This window comes from Capra hircus, chromosome 3 (assembly GCF_001704415.2).
Source record: "Capra hircus breed San Clemente chromosome 3, ASM170441v1, whole genome shotgun sequence".
In the NCBI taxonomy this organism is placed as follows: Eukaryota; Metazoa; Chordata; class Mammalia; order Artiodactyla; family Bovidae; genus Capra; species Capra hircus.
The window spans coordinates 77,506,079-77,522,239 of NC_030810.1; the positions used below are offsets into that span (position 1 = coordinate 77,506,079).

General features: G+C 39.8%; 1 protein-coding gene across 3 annotated transcripts in view; it reads left to right on the top strand.

Annotated features, from left to right (window-relative positions):
- Window positions 1-4,540, top strand: part of RTCA (RNA 3'-terminal phosphate cyclase) — a 30,169-nt gene extending 25,629 nt beyond the window's left edge. For all 3 annotated transcript variants that reach the window (XM_018045820.1, XM_018045821.1, XM_018045822.1), the window contains exons 10-11: window positions 705-809; window positions 4,167-4,540. In XM_018045820.1, the coding sequence (XP_017901309.1) occupies window positions 705-809; window positions 4,167-4,268 (207 nt within the window). In that variant the 3' untranslated portion in view covers window positions 4,269-4,540. The remainder of the gene's footprint in view (window positions 1-704; window positions 810-4,166) is intronic.

Here is a 16,161-nt window from a genome sequence, read left to right on the forward strand (position 1 = left end):
GCACTATTTACAGTAGCTAGGACATGGAAGCAACTTAGATATTCATCGAGAGATGAATGGATAAACAAAGTGTGGTGTGTGTACATACACTCACACACATACACACACACTGAATTATTACTTAGCCAGGAAAAGGAATGCATTTGAGTCTGTTCTAATGAGGATGAACCTGGAGCCTGTTATAGGGTGAAGTAAGTCAGAAAGAGAAAAACAAATATTGTATATTAATGCATATATATGGAATCTAGAAGGCTGGTACTGATGAACCTATTTAAATGCAGGGCAACAGTGGAGACACAGAGAACAGATTTACAGACACAGTTGGGAAGGAGATGGTGGGACGAATTGGGAGAGTAGCATTGAAACATACTTTGCCATATGTAAAATGAATAGCCAGGGGGAGTTTGCTGTGTGACTCAGGGAGCTCAAACCTCATGCTGTGTGACAACCTAGAGGGGTGGGATTGGGTGGGAGGTGGGAGGGAGGTTCAAGAAAGAGGATGTGTGTATATGTATGGCTGATTCATGTTGATGCATGGCAGAAACCAACGCTATTGTAAAGCAGTTATCCTCTAATTAAAAAATAAACTTTTTTAGCTATTTTGATATCTAGTATTATTTTCGTACGGAAAGCAGTAGACTTTTAACTCCAAGTATAAGTAAATGTGTGAGAGTTTCCTTCTTTGTGTTTTTCTTTTTTAATAGCTGATCATTTTTATGGCGTTAGCCAGTGGAATTTCCAGAATAAAAACAGGACCAGTTACACTCCACACCCAAACAGCTATACATTTTGCTGAGCAACTAGCAAAGGTGAGTATTCCATCAGAAAGAGTGATTGATCTTTATTATGGCCAATTTGGAGTCAAATTTTAATAAACAGAAAACTTCAGTAGTAATTGTAATTGCAGATACTGAACTCAGCAGTGAAGCTGAATCATCTTACTCTGCATGACCGTTGTGGGTGGCTATTTGTTATTAATCTCATTTTATTTATGAGTCATGTGAGGCAGAGGGATTAAATTAATTGCTGAAGACCAGATAGTTTCTTAGGGGCAGGACTGAACTTTGAGCAAACCCGAGAGAGCATCCATTAAAGCCCCATATGTGGTAGGTACTGCCTTAGAGTAAGTGAAGGCATTTTAATGGGAACTATAAGATCAAATCACAAGGGGGAGAAATATCAACCACCTCAGATATGCAGATGACACCACCCTTATGGCAGAAAGTGAAGAGGAGCTAAAAAGCCTCTTGATGAAAGTGAAAGAGGAGAGTGAAAAAGTTGGCTTAAGCTCAACATTCAGAAAACGAAGATCATGGCATCCGTTCCCATCACTTCATGGGAAATAGATGGGGAAACGGTGCAAACAGTGTCAGACTTTATTTTTTTTGGGCTCCAAAATCACTGCAGATGGTGACTGCAGCCATGAAATTAAAAGACGCTTACTCCTTGGAAGAAAAGTTATGACCAACCTAGACAGCATATTAAAAAGCAGAGACATTACTTTGCCAACAAAGGTCCATTTAGTCAAAGTTCTGGTTTGCCAACTAAGGTCTGTCTAGTCAAGGCTATAGTTTTTCCAGTAGTCATGTATGGATGTGAGAGTTGGACTGTGAAGAAGGCTGAGTGACAAATAATTGATGCTTTTGAACTGTGGTGTTGGAGAAGACTCTTGAGAGTCCCTTGGACTGCAAGGAGATCCAATCAGTCCATTCTGAAGGAGATCAGCCCTGGGATTTCTTTGGAAGGAATGATGCTAAAGCTGAAGCTCCAGTATTTTGGCTACCTCATGTGAAGAGTTGACTCATTGGAAAAGACTGATGCTGGGAGGGATTGGGGGCAGGAGGAGAAGGGGATGACCGAGGATGAGATGGCTGGATGGCATCACTGACTCGATGGATGTGAGTCTGAGTGAACTCTGGGAGTTGGTGATGAACAGGGAGGCCTGGTGTGCTGCGATTCATGGGGTTGCAAAGAGTCGGACATGACTGAGCAACTGAACCGAACTGAAACTTAAATTATTATATAAAAATTTTATATATTTTTCCTTGTGATTTTATTTTGGTAGAATATTTGCTGAAATTCTAACATTTTACCAGTCCTTTCAACTTCGGAAGAGTAGCTGTATATATATGTTAATGTATTTTCAAGTTCAGCCATACAGTGTGGTTTGCAGAATCTTAGTTCCCTGACCAGGCATCTAGCCTGGTCTTCAGCAGTGAAAGCGCCAAGTCCTAACCACTGGACTGCCAGGGAATTCCCTAGATGTATAATTTTTAGTGAAAAAGAACTTAACATGAATAATCTCATATTTATTCCTTGTTTAACAGGATTCTTAAATGACATGTGTATTTCATCTGAAACTAACTTCTTTATAGAAAGTTTAGAAAATAGAGGAAGAATCCTGTCCCTAACTCCCCTTTGCCAGTAAGACCACTGTTGACATTTAGGTATTTTCCTCTTCTTAAAATTGTTTCTCTGTTCTTTTTTTTAACAGCTAACACATACAGCATCATTTCATTCCTTTTTCAGTGATGTGTGACATATTTCTATTTTGCTACAGTCTTTATAATTTTATAAAGTAATATAAAATTTATAACTCAGAATTTTATGAAGGAACGTGTTGACCTTAAGCATTTTAAAAGGTTACAAAAATAATGTATGTAGTAATAAGAAATGAAACATAACAGAGGTGTACCAAGCACAAAACCACTGTTACCCTACTCTTCACATTTTATTTGTATGATTCTTAATATGTACTTTTTTGTTATTAGACAGAATAGGTAGATTTTGATTAAATTGTGGGAAAAGGCCCAATAGGAGGCAAAGCAAATTATATTTGATTCAAAAGATAATTAACTGTATTTTTTATTATTCTACTTATGCTTTATTTTGTAACTATTATTAGTCTGTCTCCCCGTGTAGACTGTGATCCTCTAGATAGCAGAGACAAGGGTATATTCATTTTTTCTACAGTACTTTGCACATAGTAGACACTCATATGTTATTTGAACTGAATGCACAGTGGAAAGTGCCATGAACTGGATTTTTTTGCTCTGGTTTCTCATTCAGCATTGTTGTGTTGTAACTCAGTGACCTGGGGCAGGCTGCTTCATCATTCTGTGTCTCAGTGCAGGTAATTCATCAGGAAGGTCAGAGACTGTGTCCCTTAGGGCTCCTTCCAACTCTAATTTTTTATAATTTTATATGTAGGCTAGAAATTATTTCCATATTGTTACCTTTTTGCGTATTTATATAGTGCTTGTAATTTGAAAAAAATGTGTATACATATAATAGTCTATCTAGCTCATAATTCAGATTCATTGTTTATTCATACAACAGTAAATTTCAGTGTCCACACACGGCCATCTAATCCTAAAACTGGAATACTTTTTAAATATTGCAGTTCAACAGGACCTTGGAGAAGTAGTTTTCAAATTGTATTTCAAAGGTTTTATGCATACTTCAAATCCCTCTGTCACAGATTCAGTCAGCCTCCTCCGTTATTTTGATTTTAATTCGATTTTCTTAGAATGAATATATTTGCTTTAAAAAAAAAATCATGTTTCCACAATATAGTGATACAGATCAGGTGTTTCAAAGCTAAACTTGAATTAGTTAACAAGTAAAAAGTACAGTGTCAAACCCAATAATGATGAGGGAAGATGTTAATTGTCACCTCTCTCCACCTGTCTCCTTTGAACTAGATATTTTAAATACTGTATTTAGGGAATTAAATTGGCAAGAAAATTTGAGAGAAATTAAAGTGTAATTTGATATTTGACAAGATAAAAGAAGTTTAAATGCTTCAGTGCCATGTTTTAGAAAAAATTTAGAAAGTAGGTATTGAGATTTAAAAATTGATATTTACTTAAAGCTGCACTCCTGACGAGTTCTGACTCAGTGGGTAAGAAATGGGAGCCAGGTTACATATATTCTGGCAAAACGCCACAGATTCGTATACCTCTGAATAAGGACCATGCCTCTGGAATAAAGTTTTTCATATGTAGGCTATTGAATTTCTCATGAGTCATTTGATCTTTCTATCTCTAGCTTCTTCAATAAAATGAGTTTGGTATTAACTGCCTACCTGTTTTAGCAGGAGTTATGGGCTCTCCCCTGTGTCTCTCTTCGTATTACTTATATACTAAATGCTCTTCTGGTTTCAGGCTAAATTTACTGTGAAGAAATCAGAAGATGAAGAAGATGCCTCTAAAGATGCTTACATTATTGAATGCCAAGGAATCGGGATGACAAATCCAAATCTATAGGGTATTTGCCTTTTAAATGATACTTCAGTGATGTTATTGCACTAATCATTTCATAAATATTATAGAACAATGGAATAAGACGTAATTTATTAAAGGACCTAACTTTAATTGAAGTATAGAATGTTCTAGATTTGTTGAGAATGCTTCATCCAATTAATCTCACTTTGACTATCTTCTGAGATAGATAGGGACAGTGAAAAAGAGTTGGTGGATATGTATAATAGTTGGTTTCAGTATTAAAGTATTGCAATAAAATATTCTTTTCATCTAAAGTGTGGTTTTCTTTTTGATATAATGTAATAAGTTAGGGATGTAGGTTTGATCTGTAATTTGTATATAATTCTAATCACAGCTAGGGTCTCATAAAATTTAATGAGACAACTTTATACACATGTACTTGCTGTGTCAACAGTAACATTTCATAACCATTGTCTCATTGTATATATCGTCTCATTATATTTATCTGGGTACTAGGTAAATATTGGCTTTGAATCTGTTGAATATGTTGTGAAAGCTAAACAATGAGAATTGCAAAATTCTACCCCTTGTAAATTTGGTCATATCAATTCCAGGTGTGTTTTTTTGTTTGGCTTATAGTATTAAAAATAATTGAGTGCCTTTAGAACAGAGTGCTTTTCATTACTGTCTGTTATCTTACACCTAACCTGTTCCACATTTAGATTACTTCCTGGTCCCTGTAGGCAATTGAGGTTGTGACTCAAATGAAACTAGTTTTATGTAATAGTTAAATATGCTGTACTGTAGTATAGTAATGAATTCATTGAGACTTAGTTCTGTCTTGAAATTTATCCACTAAATGATTAAAACAGTCCAAGATATAGATACAGAGGTTTATATTACAAGACATTCAGAAAGTGGAGAATCAGTCTATATAAAAAAACATAATTTAAAAATTTACTCCATGTACATAATTGTAATTCTTGTCAGTGATTTCTGTGGCTTTAGACAGTTGGGTTCAATTTGTTTTAAAGATGCTGATGATAGTATTGCTTCTTGTTTGTACTTAAGGAAGTAAATTTTATAAGTTCATTTTTATAACAAGACATAAGTGTTTCTTTTTTTAATTATTTATTTATTTTTGGCTGTGCTGGGTCTCCGTTGCCATGTGGTGTTTTCTCTGGTTGCAGCAGGTGGTGGCTGCCCTCTAGCTGGAGTGCTCGTGCTTCTCACTGCAGTGGCTTCTCTTGCTGCAGAGCACAGACTCTAGGGTGCGTGCAGGCTTCAGCAGTTGCAGCACATGGGCCCACTAGTTGCAACTCCTGGGCTCTAAAGCGCAGGCTCAGTAGTTGTGGTGCATAGATCTTCCTGGATCAGGGATCAAACCTGTGTCTCCTGCTTTGCCAGGCAGTTTCTTTACCACTGAGCCACCGGGGAAGCCCTGCTTTCCTATTTTAGAGTAAAACTATGCTGATAGTACAGTTGTTGGAGGGATTGTGATAAATTTGGGGTCTTAAGACTAGTGGTGATAGTTCTGACAAGCTGGGCAGCAGTGTTACAGAGGTAGGTTGGAATGCAAAGACTGGGAATTTTGGAGCAAGAGATTTAAGGTCAACTTTGTACATGATGAATTTATAATTAATCTTAGCTTTGACTGTTAAGTCAAAACTTGGGTACAATAAAGCTGAGACTACTGCAAAGAAATTTTTATTAGAAGAAGCAGATATTTATTTCCCCCCCCAAAAAATATATTTCTGTTTCTACCCCTATATCTGAAATTGTATTTCAGTATGCGTCTCATTTTTTTTAATAACCACCTAATACAAGGACAAATGTTGATTGTACTCTATATGTGCAATGGTCTTTAAAAATATTCTTTGACTAGTGGCTTTCAAACAGGGGTATTGTTACCACTTGAGTTACACAAAGCCTTCCCATGAATTTCAGGTTTGCAGATGTCATTAGTTTTTAGAGGATATATTTCCAAATTTCTCTAATTATGTATTTCTTTCTAAAATAGAGTTGCCTGTGGTCAAAGTAGTACTTTGCAATTTCTCCTTTTTAGCTTCTCTTTCACAGTCTCCATTTTTCCTCTTTACAAAAAATAAGTTAACTTTTTACCCAACTTAATTTTACTCTAGTGCATTCCCTTGGAATAAAAGAAAATTTCAAAGGCACTAAATAAAGGGACAATTTGAAACAGTCTCTGAGAAGTCTACTCAAACTAAGAGATAAACTAATGCCTTATTTTATATATTTGTGTGATTTCAAGTAAGGAGATGAAATGTTTACTTTCCAAAGATAAACATGACACCTTTAAATAAAATCTACTTTTCTGATTATCAGGAGAAATATTTTCAGTATCTTTGCCAAAAGGCTACTAGAAAATTTAAATTTTATTTCCTTTAAACTTTGGGAGATTACTACTTATTAAGAATTATAAGTTACGTCTCTTCTCTGTATTCATCCCTACCATGTGAAGTGTGTTGTAGCTTCTATATATTATTAATAATTTATAAATAATATACATGATTATTAATATATATTTTTAAGCCCCACACTTGATAATATTTTTGTTATTGATTTCCATTGAGCTCCATCTCATCCCAGTAATTAACATTGTCTGTCCACAGATATGTGATGTTATTTTTTTTAAAGGAACATCAATCTCATTAAAGATATTTCCATAAATTTTACTTTTGTATTTAGTAGTACTTGCCTGGAGAATCCCAGGGATGGGGGAGCCTGGTGGCCTGCCGTCTGTGGGGTTGCACAGAGTAGGACATGACTGAAGCGACTTAGCAGCAGCAGTATATCAAAACATATATTTTTATACTTCATTGTATAGTAATGCTAATTGTAATTAATCAAGCCAGAAGAAATTTTTAAAAATTTGAATTGTGTACGCTGAAAATTTTAAAATGGTACGAATTAACATACATTTTTTTATTGTAGAGAAATGTGACTATGAACTTTTAAGTATAAAATTGTGGGTGAGGTGGAATGTATTTTTTAAATGGAGATGGTGGATATTAAACAGCTATGATTTTTTAGAGTCTAGTGGATAAATTTGGAGTGATGGATTAGTTTTATTTTAAAATGACAATATTTATAACATTGATTAAGTTCTTTGCTAGAACTGTTGAAACCTAGGATGAAAAATCTTGACTCTTACATCTGTTTAAACAGTATTTTTGGTGTGTCTGTGAGAGGGTTTCCAGAAGCGATTAACATTTGAATTGGTAGATTGCCCTCCCTAATGTGGGCATGCTTCATATGATCCGTTGGGGGCCTGAAGGGAACCGAAAGGTAGGGGAAGCTTGAGTTTGCCCTTTCCCTGATCCCTGGAGCTGGGACATCACTGTTTCCCTGCCCTTCATGCTCGTGATGCTTAGGCCTTTGGACAGAAACCTATACCACTGGCTCTGGCTCTCAGGCCTTTGAATGACACTTCTGGCCTTCCTGGGTCCCCAGTTTGCAGATATGGGGCCTCTCAGGCTCCATAATCACATGAGCCAATATCTGTTGAGTCTCTCTCTGTATGTGTATGAGAAGGCAATGGCACGCCACTCCAGTACTTCTGCCTGGAAAATCCCATGGGTGGAGGAGCCTAGTAGGCTGCAGTCCATGGGGTTGCAGAGTCGGACACGACTGAGCAGCTTCACTTTCACTTTCTTTGTATGTGTATGTCTTTCTGTTTATCTTTCTTGTATTGGTTCTATGTCTTTGGAGACCTTCTAATACTAATACTGATTTGCAAGCCACTCCAGTACTCTTGCCTGGAGAATCCCATGAATGGAGGAGCCTGGTGGGCTCTAGTGCACAGGGTCACACAGAATTGGACACAACTGAAGTTGACTTGGCAGCACAGCTTTGAAGGAGAGGCTCTCTGGGACTGATGTTCATTTCACAAGGAGTACATTTCAGCTGATTTTCAGACCTCAGGAGCATAATGGTTGGTACTCAGACTTTTAAATGAGGGGGATATAACCCAACAGGTGCTTAGATGGTTCAGGTGGCATGGTACAGCCGGTGAGGAAGCACAGTGGATCAAATGTTCTTACTGCCAAGGGAGCACAGCAGGATATGTGGCAGGGCCAGCCGAAAAAGGCTCGAGTCATAGTTGGCAGTGGCAGCAGCTGCTGCTGCTGCTGGAGCAAGCCTGACAGGAACTGAAAGCAGGAAGAATCCTTCTTCCTCTTTCCAAACTCCACCGTAGGCTTCCGTTTTGCGGAATCTAACCAGAAACTTGTTGGCAAGACATCGGGAAATTTTAGTACATACACCCAAACATCATGAGCAGTCTTGAACGGAGGAGTGCTTGGAGCTGAGAGACAGGGAATAGCTAGCAGAATCTATTTTTTGGGTCATTTAGTGTCTGTTTACATATTTCTGTCTTACAGCAATGACGTCCTTTGGTTTTGCTTAACAAGATGCTGCTGTCCTTTTTACAATGCTATTTCCATCCTCTCCTTCAAAGAAACCTAAAGGGCTTCCCCAGTGGCTCAGTGACAAAGACTCTACCCGCCAATGCAGGAGACATTGGATTTGATCCCTGTTTGGGGAAGATGCCACTTGCCATGGAGCAGCTAAGCCTATGCCTACGAGCTGAGTCGCTTCAGTCACGTCCAACTTTTTGTGGCTCTGTGGGCTGTAACCCACCAGGCTCCTCTGTCCATGGGATTCTCCAGGCAAGAATACTGGAGTGGGTTGCCATGCCTTCCTCCAGGGGATCTTCTCAAGCCAGGGATCAAACATGTGTCTCCTGCATTGGCAGGTGGGTTCTTTACCACTAGTGCCACCTGGGAACCCCAGCTAAGCCTGTGCTGCACAACTATTGAGTCTGTGCCCTACACAACCCGGGAGCTGCAGCTCCTGAAGCTCTCGTGCTCTAGAGCCTGTGCTACGCATCAGGAGAAGCCACACAGTGAGAAGCCTGTGCACCTCAACTATATAGTAGTCCCCATTTGCCGCAACTAGAGAAAAGCCTGCACAGCAACAAAGACGCAGCATAGCTAAAAACAACTAAATTTTAAAAGAAAGACACCTAAAGTCCCAGTAGTCACCATAACTATTTCTGGATGATGTTATTATCAGTCCTACTCAGTTCAGTCAGTCAGTTCAGTCGCTCAGTCGTGTCCGACTAGGTGACCCCATGGACTGCAGCACGCCAGTCTTCCCTGTCCATCACCAACTCCCGGAGCCTACACAAACTCATGTCCATCGTGTCAGTGATGCCATCCAACCATCTCATCCTCTTCCCTGCCTTCTCCCGCCTTCAGTCTTTCCCAGCATCAGGGTCTTTGCCAGTGAGTTGGTTTTTCGCATCAGGTGGCCAAAGTATTGAAGTTTCAGCTTCAGCATCAGTCCTTTCAATTAATATTCAGGACTGATTTCCTTTAGAATGGACTGGTTGGATCTCCTTGCAGTCTAAGGGACTCTCAAGAGTCTTCTCCAGCACCGCAGTTCAAAAGCTATTCTACTCAATCCCAACTAAGTAAATACTCTGTAACATGCAGATTAAATTATAAAGTTAATCACCAATAAAAGCCCTTACAGAAAATAAAGAGGGACAATAATAGGGAAGGAAAAAATAAGTAAATACATATCAGTGTATGCATAACAAGAAAGGGAGCTCTGCATAGCTGCTGCAGTCATGTGCACTCATTATCTACTCTGAATTCTTTGTTTCCTTTGTCCTCAACTGGCACCACAGTCAGTCAGGATTCTTTTCATGGTGGAGGCAATCCAAATCTTTACTCCCAAAGGATCTGAATTTTAGTGGTCTGTGTTGTTTTTTTTTTAATATGGACAAATAAAATAATGCTTTATTCCTACTATATAAAGAGTATTCTAATAGAACATTATTTCAGGAGGTAAATCCACATGTTTTTCTGTATTTTCATATCATTGCATAGTATACTTTAAAAACATTGGAAAATCTGTCAGTACCCTAAATGTGTTCTTAGTGGTCTGTCTTTAATATGTTGTTATAGTTTTTCCTTAATTTGTACAGCCATGTTTGAGAGAACTCAGAGAATGCCTTGGGCTCCAGACAGAGTCTTAGAGCAGACACTTGGTTTACCCTTACTGGTTGGGAGCAATTGCCCCAGGAAAAACAATGATCTCTTCTTTGTTATTTCAGTAGCATGAGAAGTTCAACTTAGCCAGTGGAAGTCTTATCTTCCAGTTCACTGGAGCTAGTGTTGTGATCTCTGGTGGGAGCATGCTGCCTTAAATTAAAGCCTCTAAAACCAAGAACAATCAAACTTGCAAAGATGGAAAACAAAATTTTGGGGGGTTGTAATGAACTATTGCAGTGGAGGATGCTCTCCCAGATCTACCCCTTATTTAATGTATTCTCACTATGGAAGAAAAGAGTACCCTATATTAGTTTCAGATCCCAAGAATAGCCCACATCCTACAGAATAGAGCCCTAACCTTTCATTGCATTGTTCCCCAACAGGTGCTCTGACTGATTATTCACTGGGCTCTTTTATCCATTCTGCTACTTCTGAGGGTGTCTTAACCTGACAGAATCAGTAAACTCAGTGGGCATGAGCTCATTGGCACACTTTTTTAGCTAAGAAATGAGTTCCTTGTTCAGAAGCAATATTGTGTAGAACAACCCATATGTAATCATTATATCTATCTGTTATGACATAGTAGATTGCTTCAAAAAATTGCAGCTTAAAACAACAAATATTTATTTTTCACAATTCCTGTTGGTCAGGAGTACAGGACCAGCTTAGCTGGTGATTCTGTGCACACATGCCCAGTCATGTCTGACTCTTTGTGACCCCATGGGATGCAGCCCACCAGGCTCCTCTGTCCATGGGATTTTCCAGGCAAGAATACTGGAGTGGGTTGCCATTTCCTCCTCCAGGGGATCTTCCCAACCCAGGAATTGAACTTGCCTCTCCTGAGTCTCCTGCACTGATAGGCTGATTCTTTACCACTAAGCCACCTGGGAAGCCTGGCTCATAGCATTTCCTGAAGTTACAATCAAGCCAAGCTACTGGGTGGAGCACAGTCATTTTAAGACTATTAGAGTTGAAGGATCCACTTCCAACTTCACTCATAGTTGTTAGCATGCTTCATTCCGTTCCTTCTAGGCTGATAAACTGTGGGCCTCTCCATAGGGCTTCTCACAGCAAGACAGCTTGCTTGGTTTCTCTAGCGTGAGTAGAGAGAGACAGACATTGGCCTAAAAATGGAAGCCACAGTCTTTTTATAACCTGATCTCACCATGATATCTCAATCACTTCTGCATATTAATTAGCAAGCCACTAGTCTAGCTCATGGCCTTACCCAGTGGCTCAAGAGTAAAGAATCCATCTGCCAATGCAGGAAATGTAGGAGACCCAGGTTCAATCCCTGGGTAGGGAAGATCCCCTGGAGAAGGGAATGGCAACCCACTCCAGTACTCTTGCCTGGAGAATCCCATGGATAGAAGAACCTGGTGGGCTACAGTCCATGAGGTTGCAAAGAGTTGGACACGACTGAAGCGACTGAGCATGCGTGCATGCAGTCTAGCTCATCCCCAAGGGGATGGGATTAAGGGCATAAGTAATAGGAGGTGAGGACCATTGGGAACAGTTCTAGAGACTGGCTACAACAGTCATACTAGCAAAAGCACAGAGCACTAGGGCTTTGAAATAGATAACTGTTCTTTTCAGAAACAGGTCTTGGTTTGCTGCTGGATCCTGGTAGAGACTGAGCTTCTGATCTGGGACATCTAAGAGACTTTATGACCTGAACTTCCAATGATGAACTAGATGTTTTCTTATCCACCAAGATACAAGGTTGGTTGAAGGCATCAGCAATCCACCATCAAGTGGAAATGGTATAAATAAGATGAAGTCCTAGCAGCTCCTGAAGACAGAAGCATTTGACTGAAGAAGAAAAAAAAGCTAAGGCCTAGTTTATAGATAGTTTTCACAATGTGTTGCCATTAACTGGCGGCAGATGGCTGCAGCATTATAACCCTATTCCAAGGTGGCCCTGCAAGACAGTTGTGATGGAAAATCCTCTCAGTGGGTAGAACTTTGAGCAATATGTTTGTGTCTGGGTTGAGAGAGGGTCAAAAGTGCAGATACTCCGATTCATGGACAGTGACTGGCAGTTTGTTTACATGGTGTAGACCCAGAAAAAAGTTTTGGCAGATTGCTGACAAAGAGGATGGGGAAAGAGTTATGTAGATGAAACTTTTAGAATGAATACAGAGTGTGAAAAAATTTTATGTCCCACATTACTCAGCAAATAGCATCCATGTAGCAGAGACTTTAAATTAAAAAGTGGACAAAGTGACCCACTCTGAATGTCAGCCTCTTTCTGCAGTTACTTCAGTGCTTGCTCATTAGCCACAGTGGTGGGAGCAAAGGTTATGGGTGGGCCCAGCAATGTGGGCTTAACCCCATCAAGGCTGGTCTGGCTGAGTGCGTAACCTGCCAATAGCAGAGACTGATGCTGGGCCCTTTACACAGTGCTTTTCTCTAAAGATCAGAAGACAGGTTGATGACAGCTTCCTGACAGGTTGATTATAATGCAGGGGGCAGCAGTTTGTCCTCCCTGGAATGAAGTCAGTCAGGATATAGATTTATCATCCCTGACCACATGGTTCTGAAACGTGTTTCCCAGGGCTCTGAAGAGCTTCAGTATCACAGTTCTTTATGTCTCAGTGCAGAAAAGAATTCAGCAAGAGGTAAAATGATAGATAAGAAGTGATTTATTAGAACAGGACTTTTGTGAGGTTTACAAAGCGGACAGGTGAGAAACGCCACGCCCTGAGAACTTAGTTGGCTACAGTTTTATAATCAAAGAAAAAGTGGGGAGGGGGAGAACTTTTATCTCTCTTGGGCAGACATCATGCTTCCATCATTGGTTCCTCCTCCAGGTTGAGCAGGGGAGTTTTCTTGTCTCTACATGGTCAAGCTAGGTCCACAAACTACTGTTTTTATGTGTGCAGAAAGCATGTTCTAGGGATCATTAACTACTGAGCTCACTGGGCGGGGTGTAGGTCTCATGCCACTATTGTTTTAGGGCGTGTCCTGTGTTGCTGTTGTGTGATTTTGTTGCTAAGCAAGCGTGCCTGATTTTGTGGTTAAGCAAACCTGCTTTCTTGACTAGTCGTTAACTTAAAGGGGTCTCCCATATTTTTTCTACCTACAGGCCCCTAGTGAGATTAACTGTTCAATCACCTACTCTGTCCCTTTACTCTGACCCTATCAGTTCTGCCGATGTGACTATCCTTGTACTAAAGGAGGTTTGACAAAATACTGTTTTTGACTAAAGAGTTCATTTTTAAGTCATCCTCAAGGTTACAAAAAGGCTGCTTTCTTGAAGAAAAGAAAAAAGATAATATATCAAAATATTAAAAGTAGCTGTCTAGTGGGAATTGCTGATTCTTTCCACTTTTCAGTATTTTCCAGATTATTGTGTATCTGCAGTAATCCATAAAATAGATTCTGAAGGCAATTCAAGATAGTTTTTAAATTGCACTCTGAAAAAGTTCAACTTTGTAACTAAGGAAAGATTTTCCCAGAGGCAACTCTGTTCTAATTGTGATTTCAGTTCTATTATTTTCAGGCAAACTGTTACAGTCTCAGTCAGTGACATTTCTGTATTATCTCAGTGACTCAAATTTCAGTGTACATAAGCCTCCAGGGAGACTTATAAAGATGGCAACTCCCAATCCACCCCTCCATCCTAGAAATATGGGGTACTTCTGGATGGGACGCAGGAATCTGTATATGTTAAAAAGGAGCTCAAGCGCATGACACTTATTATGGTCCACATAACATCCTTAAAGAAACACTGCTCCAGGAAGCTGCAGGGCTGAGGAATAGCTAGGAAGAATTAAATTTAAGACTGGGGGGGAATAAACAGGTGCAAGTTGTTATTCTGTTTACAGTAGGATCAGATTCCAGAAACACAAGTGGACAACTCCAAATCCTTTTTGCCTTTGCTTAGCATTGATTCAAAATGTGGCACGTCGTTGCACTCACATTACCAATCTAGGTGTGCAAAATAGTTCTCTATCTGCATGAAAAAGGCTGCACAGCATAACGGGTACTGGTGTCCGATTGCTCTTTCACAACCATATCGCAGCTGTCTCCAAAGCCAGTGGAGACATCTGAATTTGAGTATGAGCATCATCATTTGTTAGTTTTTGATTTTAGGTGAATTAACTAAGTCCTTAGCGGCTTGGATTTTTCACAGGAATACTATTTTTGAGCTTTTACAGGGAATGACTTCTATTGAAATATTTAATCATTCTAGACTTGGGTTCTTTTATAACAATAAAGAGCACTAGAATCTGATGGTCTTTCCAGTTTTAAAATTCTTTGTATATTTTACTAGGATCCTATTTTTATTATAAACTAAGTGGAAACATTCAGATACTTGAAGAGAACAAAAAATGACAATACAGAGATAAAAGCCATTAAAATATTTCTGCTTTCTTGGGCAGAATTTTATTTCTAAGTAATTAGTATATTCTTAAATAAAATAATGAAGAATAAGGCAGTGATTTCTTCAGGTGAAATGAGACTACATGGTGAAGCTATAAGGTCTCCTAAATTACAGGCAATCTTTGGACCTACCACCTAAGTGCTACCTTTTCAGACAAATGCGGTGAATGCCCTCAGTAGACTCTGTCATGAAAGAGTGTCCAGTGAAGAGAACTTGGAGTTCTGTCACACTGAGCCTGACGTTACCACCTCCACAGCGGAGTGTGTGGAGAGTGAATGACGCTGGAGTCCTCAGGAGCCTTTGAGCTAAAACAGGGCATGGCGTCTCGTTTCATTCCTGATGTGTCTCAGGTTTCTCCCCACTCTCTGTCACCACTGGACAATGCAAAGGGGAAAGATTTTCCAACCAAAGACCAGGAGCCCAGAATCCTGCCTTTCCCCATTTTCTTTCATTTTCCTGGCACCCACTTGTCCACTCCAATGCATTGTTTAGGTCCGTGTAGACAACTGACCCCTGCTGCGTAGTGGGGATTCTGAGGCATGAGCACTCTTTAGTTGAGACTTTTCAAGTGCACTTGATAACATTCAGTTGGTTTACATAGTTATTAGATCGCCTAGATATGCATACTTGCCAAACAACTAAACAGATCTTGGCATTCCACCTATCTCTTAGGTCTCTATGGGAACTTCTCCACTGGGAGTATAATTACTCTGATGGCTCTTTCTCCCTTTTCCATAATCAGTCTTTCTGTTTCCTGGAGGACTTTGCCTCACCCTGGGGGGGGGCGGTGGCAGGTGGCATCACTGAATCAAGGAGAAACAAAGTAAACCAGGTTCGAGAAAGCCAATGAAAAGGCCAGAATGAAAGGGTTAGTCTGTCAATCATGTCCGACTCTGCGACCCCATGGTCTATAGTCCACCAGGTTTTTCTGTCCATGGAATTCTCCAGGCGGAATACTGGAGTGGGTAGCCATTCCTTCTCCAGGAGATCTTCCTGAACCAGGGATCAAACCTGGGTCTCCTGCATTGCAGGTGAATTCTTTACCATCTGAGTCACCAGGTTCAAGAAAACCAGTGAAAAGGCCAGAGTGAAGCACAATTTAAAAAGTCCCCAGTGGGAAAATTTTTGTGAGAGTCCAGGGTCATGGAGAAGTTATAGGTCAAACCAGGGGAGCACTCAGGAAACCAGAAGCAGATATAGAGAACCACAAACAAGGCTTTAAAACAGCTCAAGTCTCTGTAGAAAGGAAGCACCATATAGTGTTCTCTTTTGCTGTCTTGCTGAATTCTTGTCATATGAGGGATGCAAGTCACTTTTCCAGAGAGGCTGGTTCAGTGCAGGGTTGAAAAACTCCACCTTGCCTCCTGTGAAAGAACTTGGTTGCATTCTGTATGTGATTTAGATCCGTACTCTGGCTTTTGCTAAAAGCTCCACTGACCTTCCTTTGTCAGTTCGGCTGGTG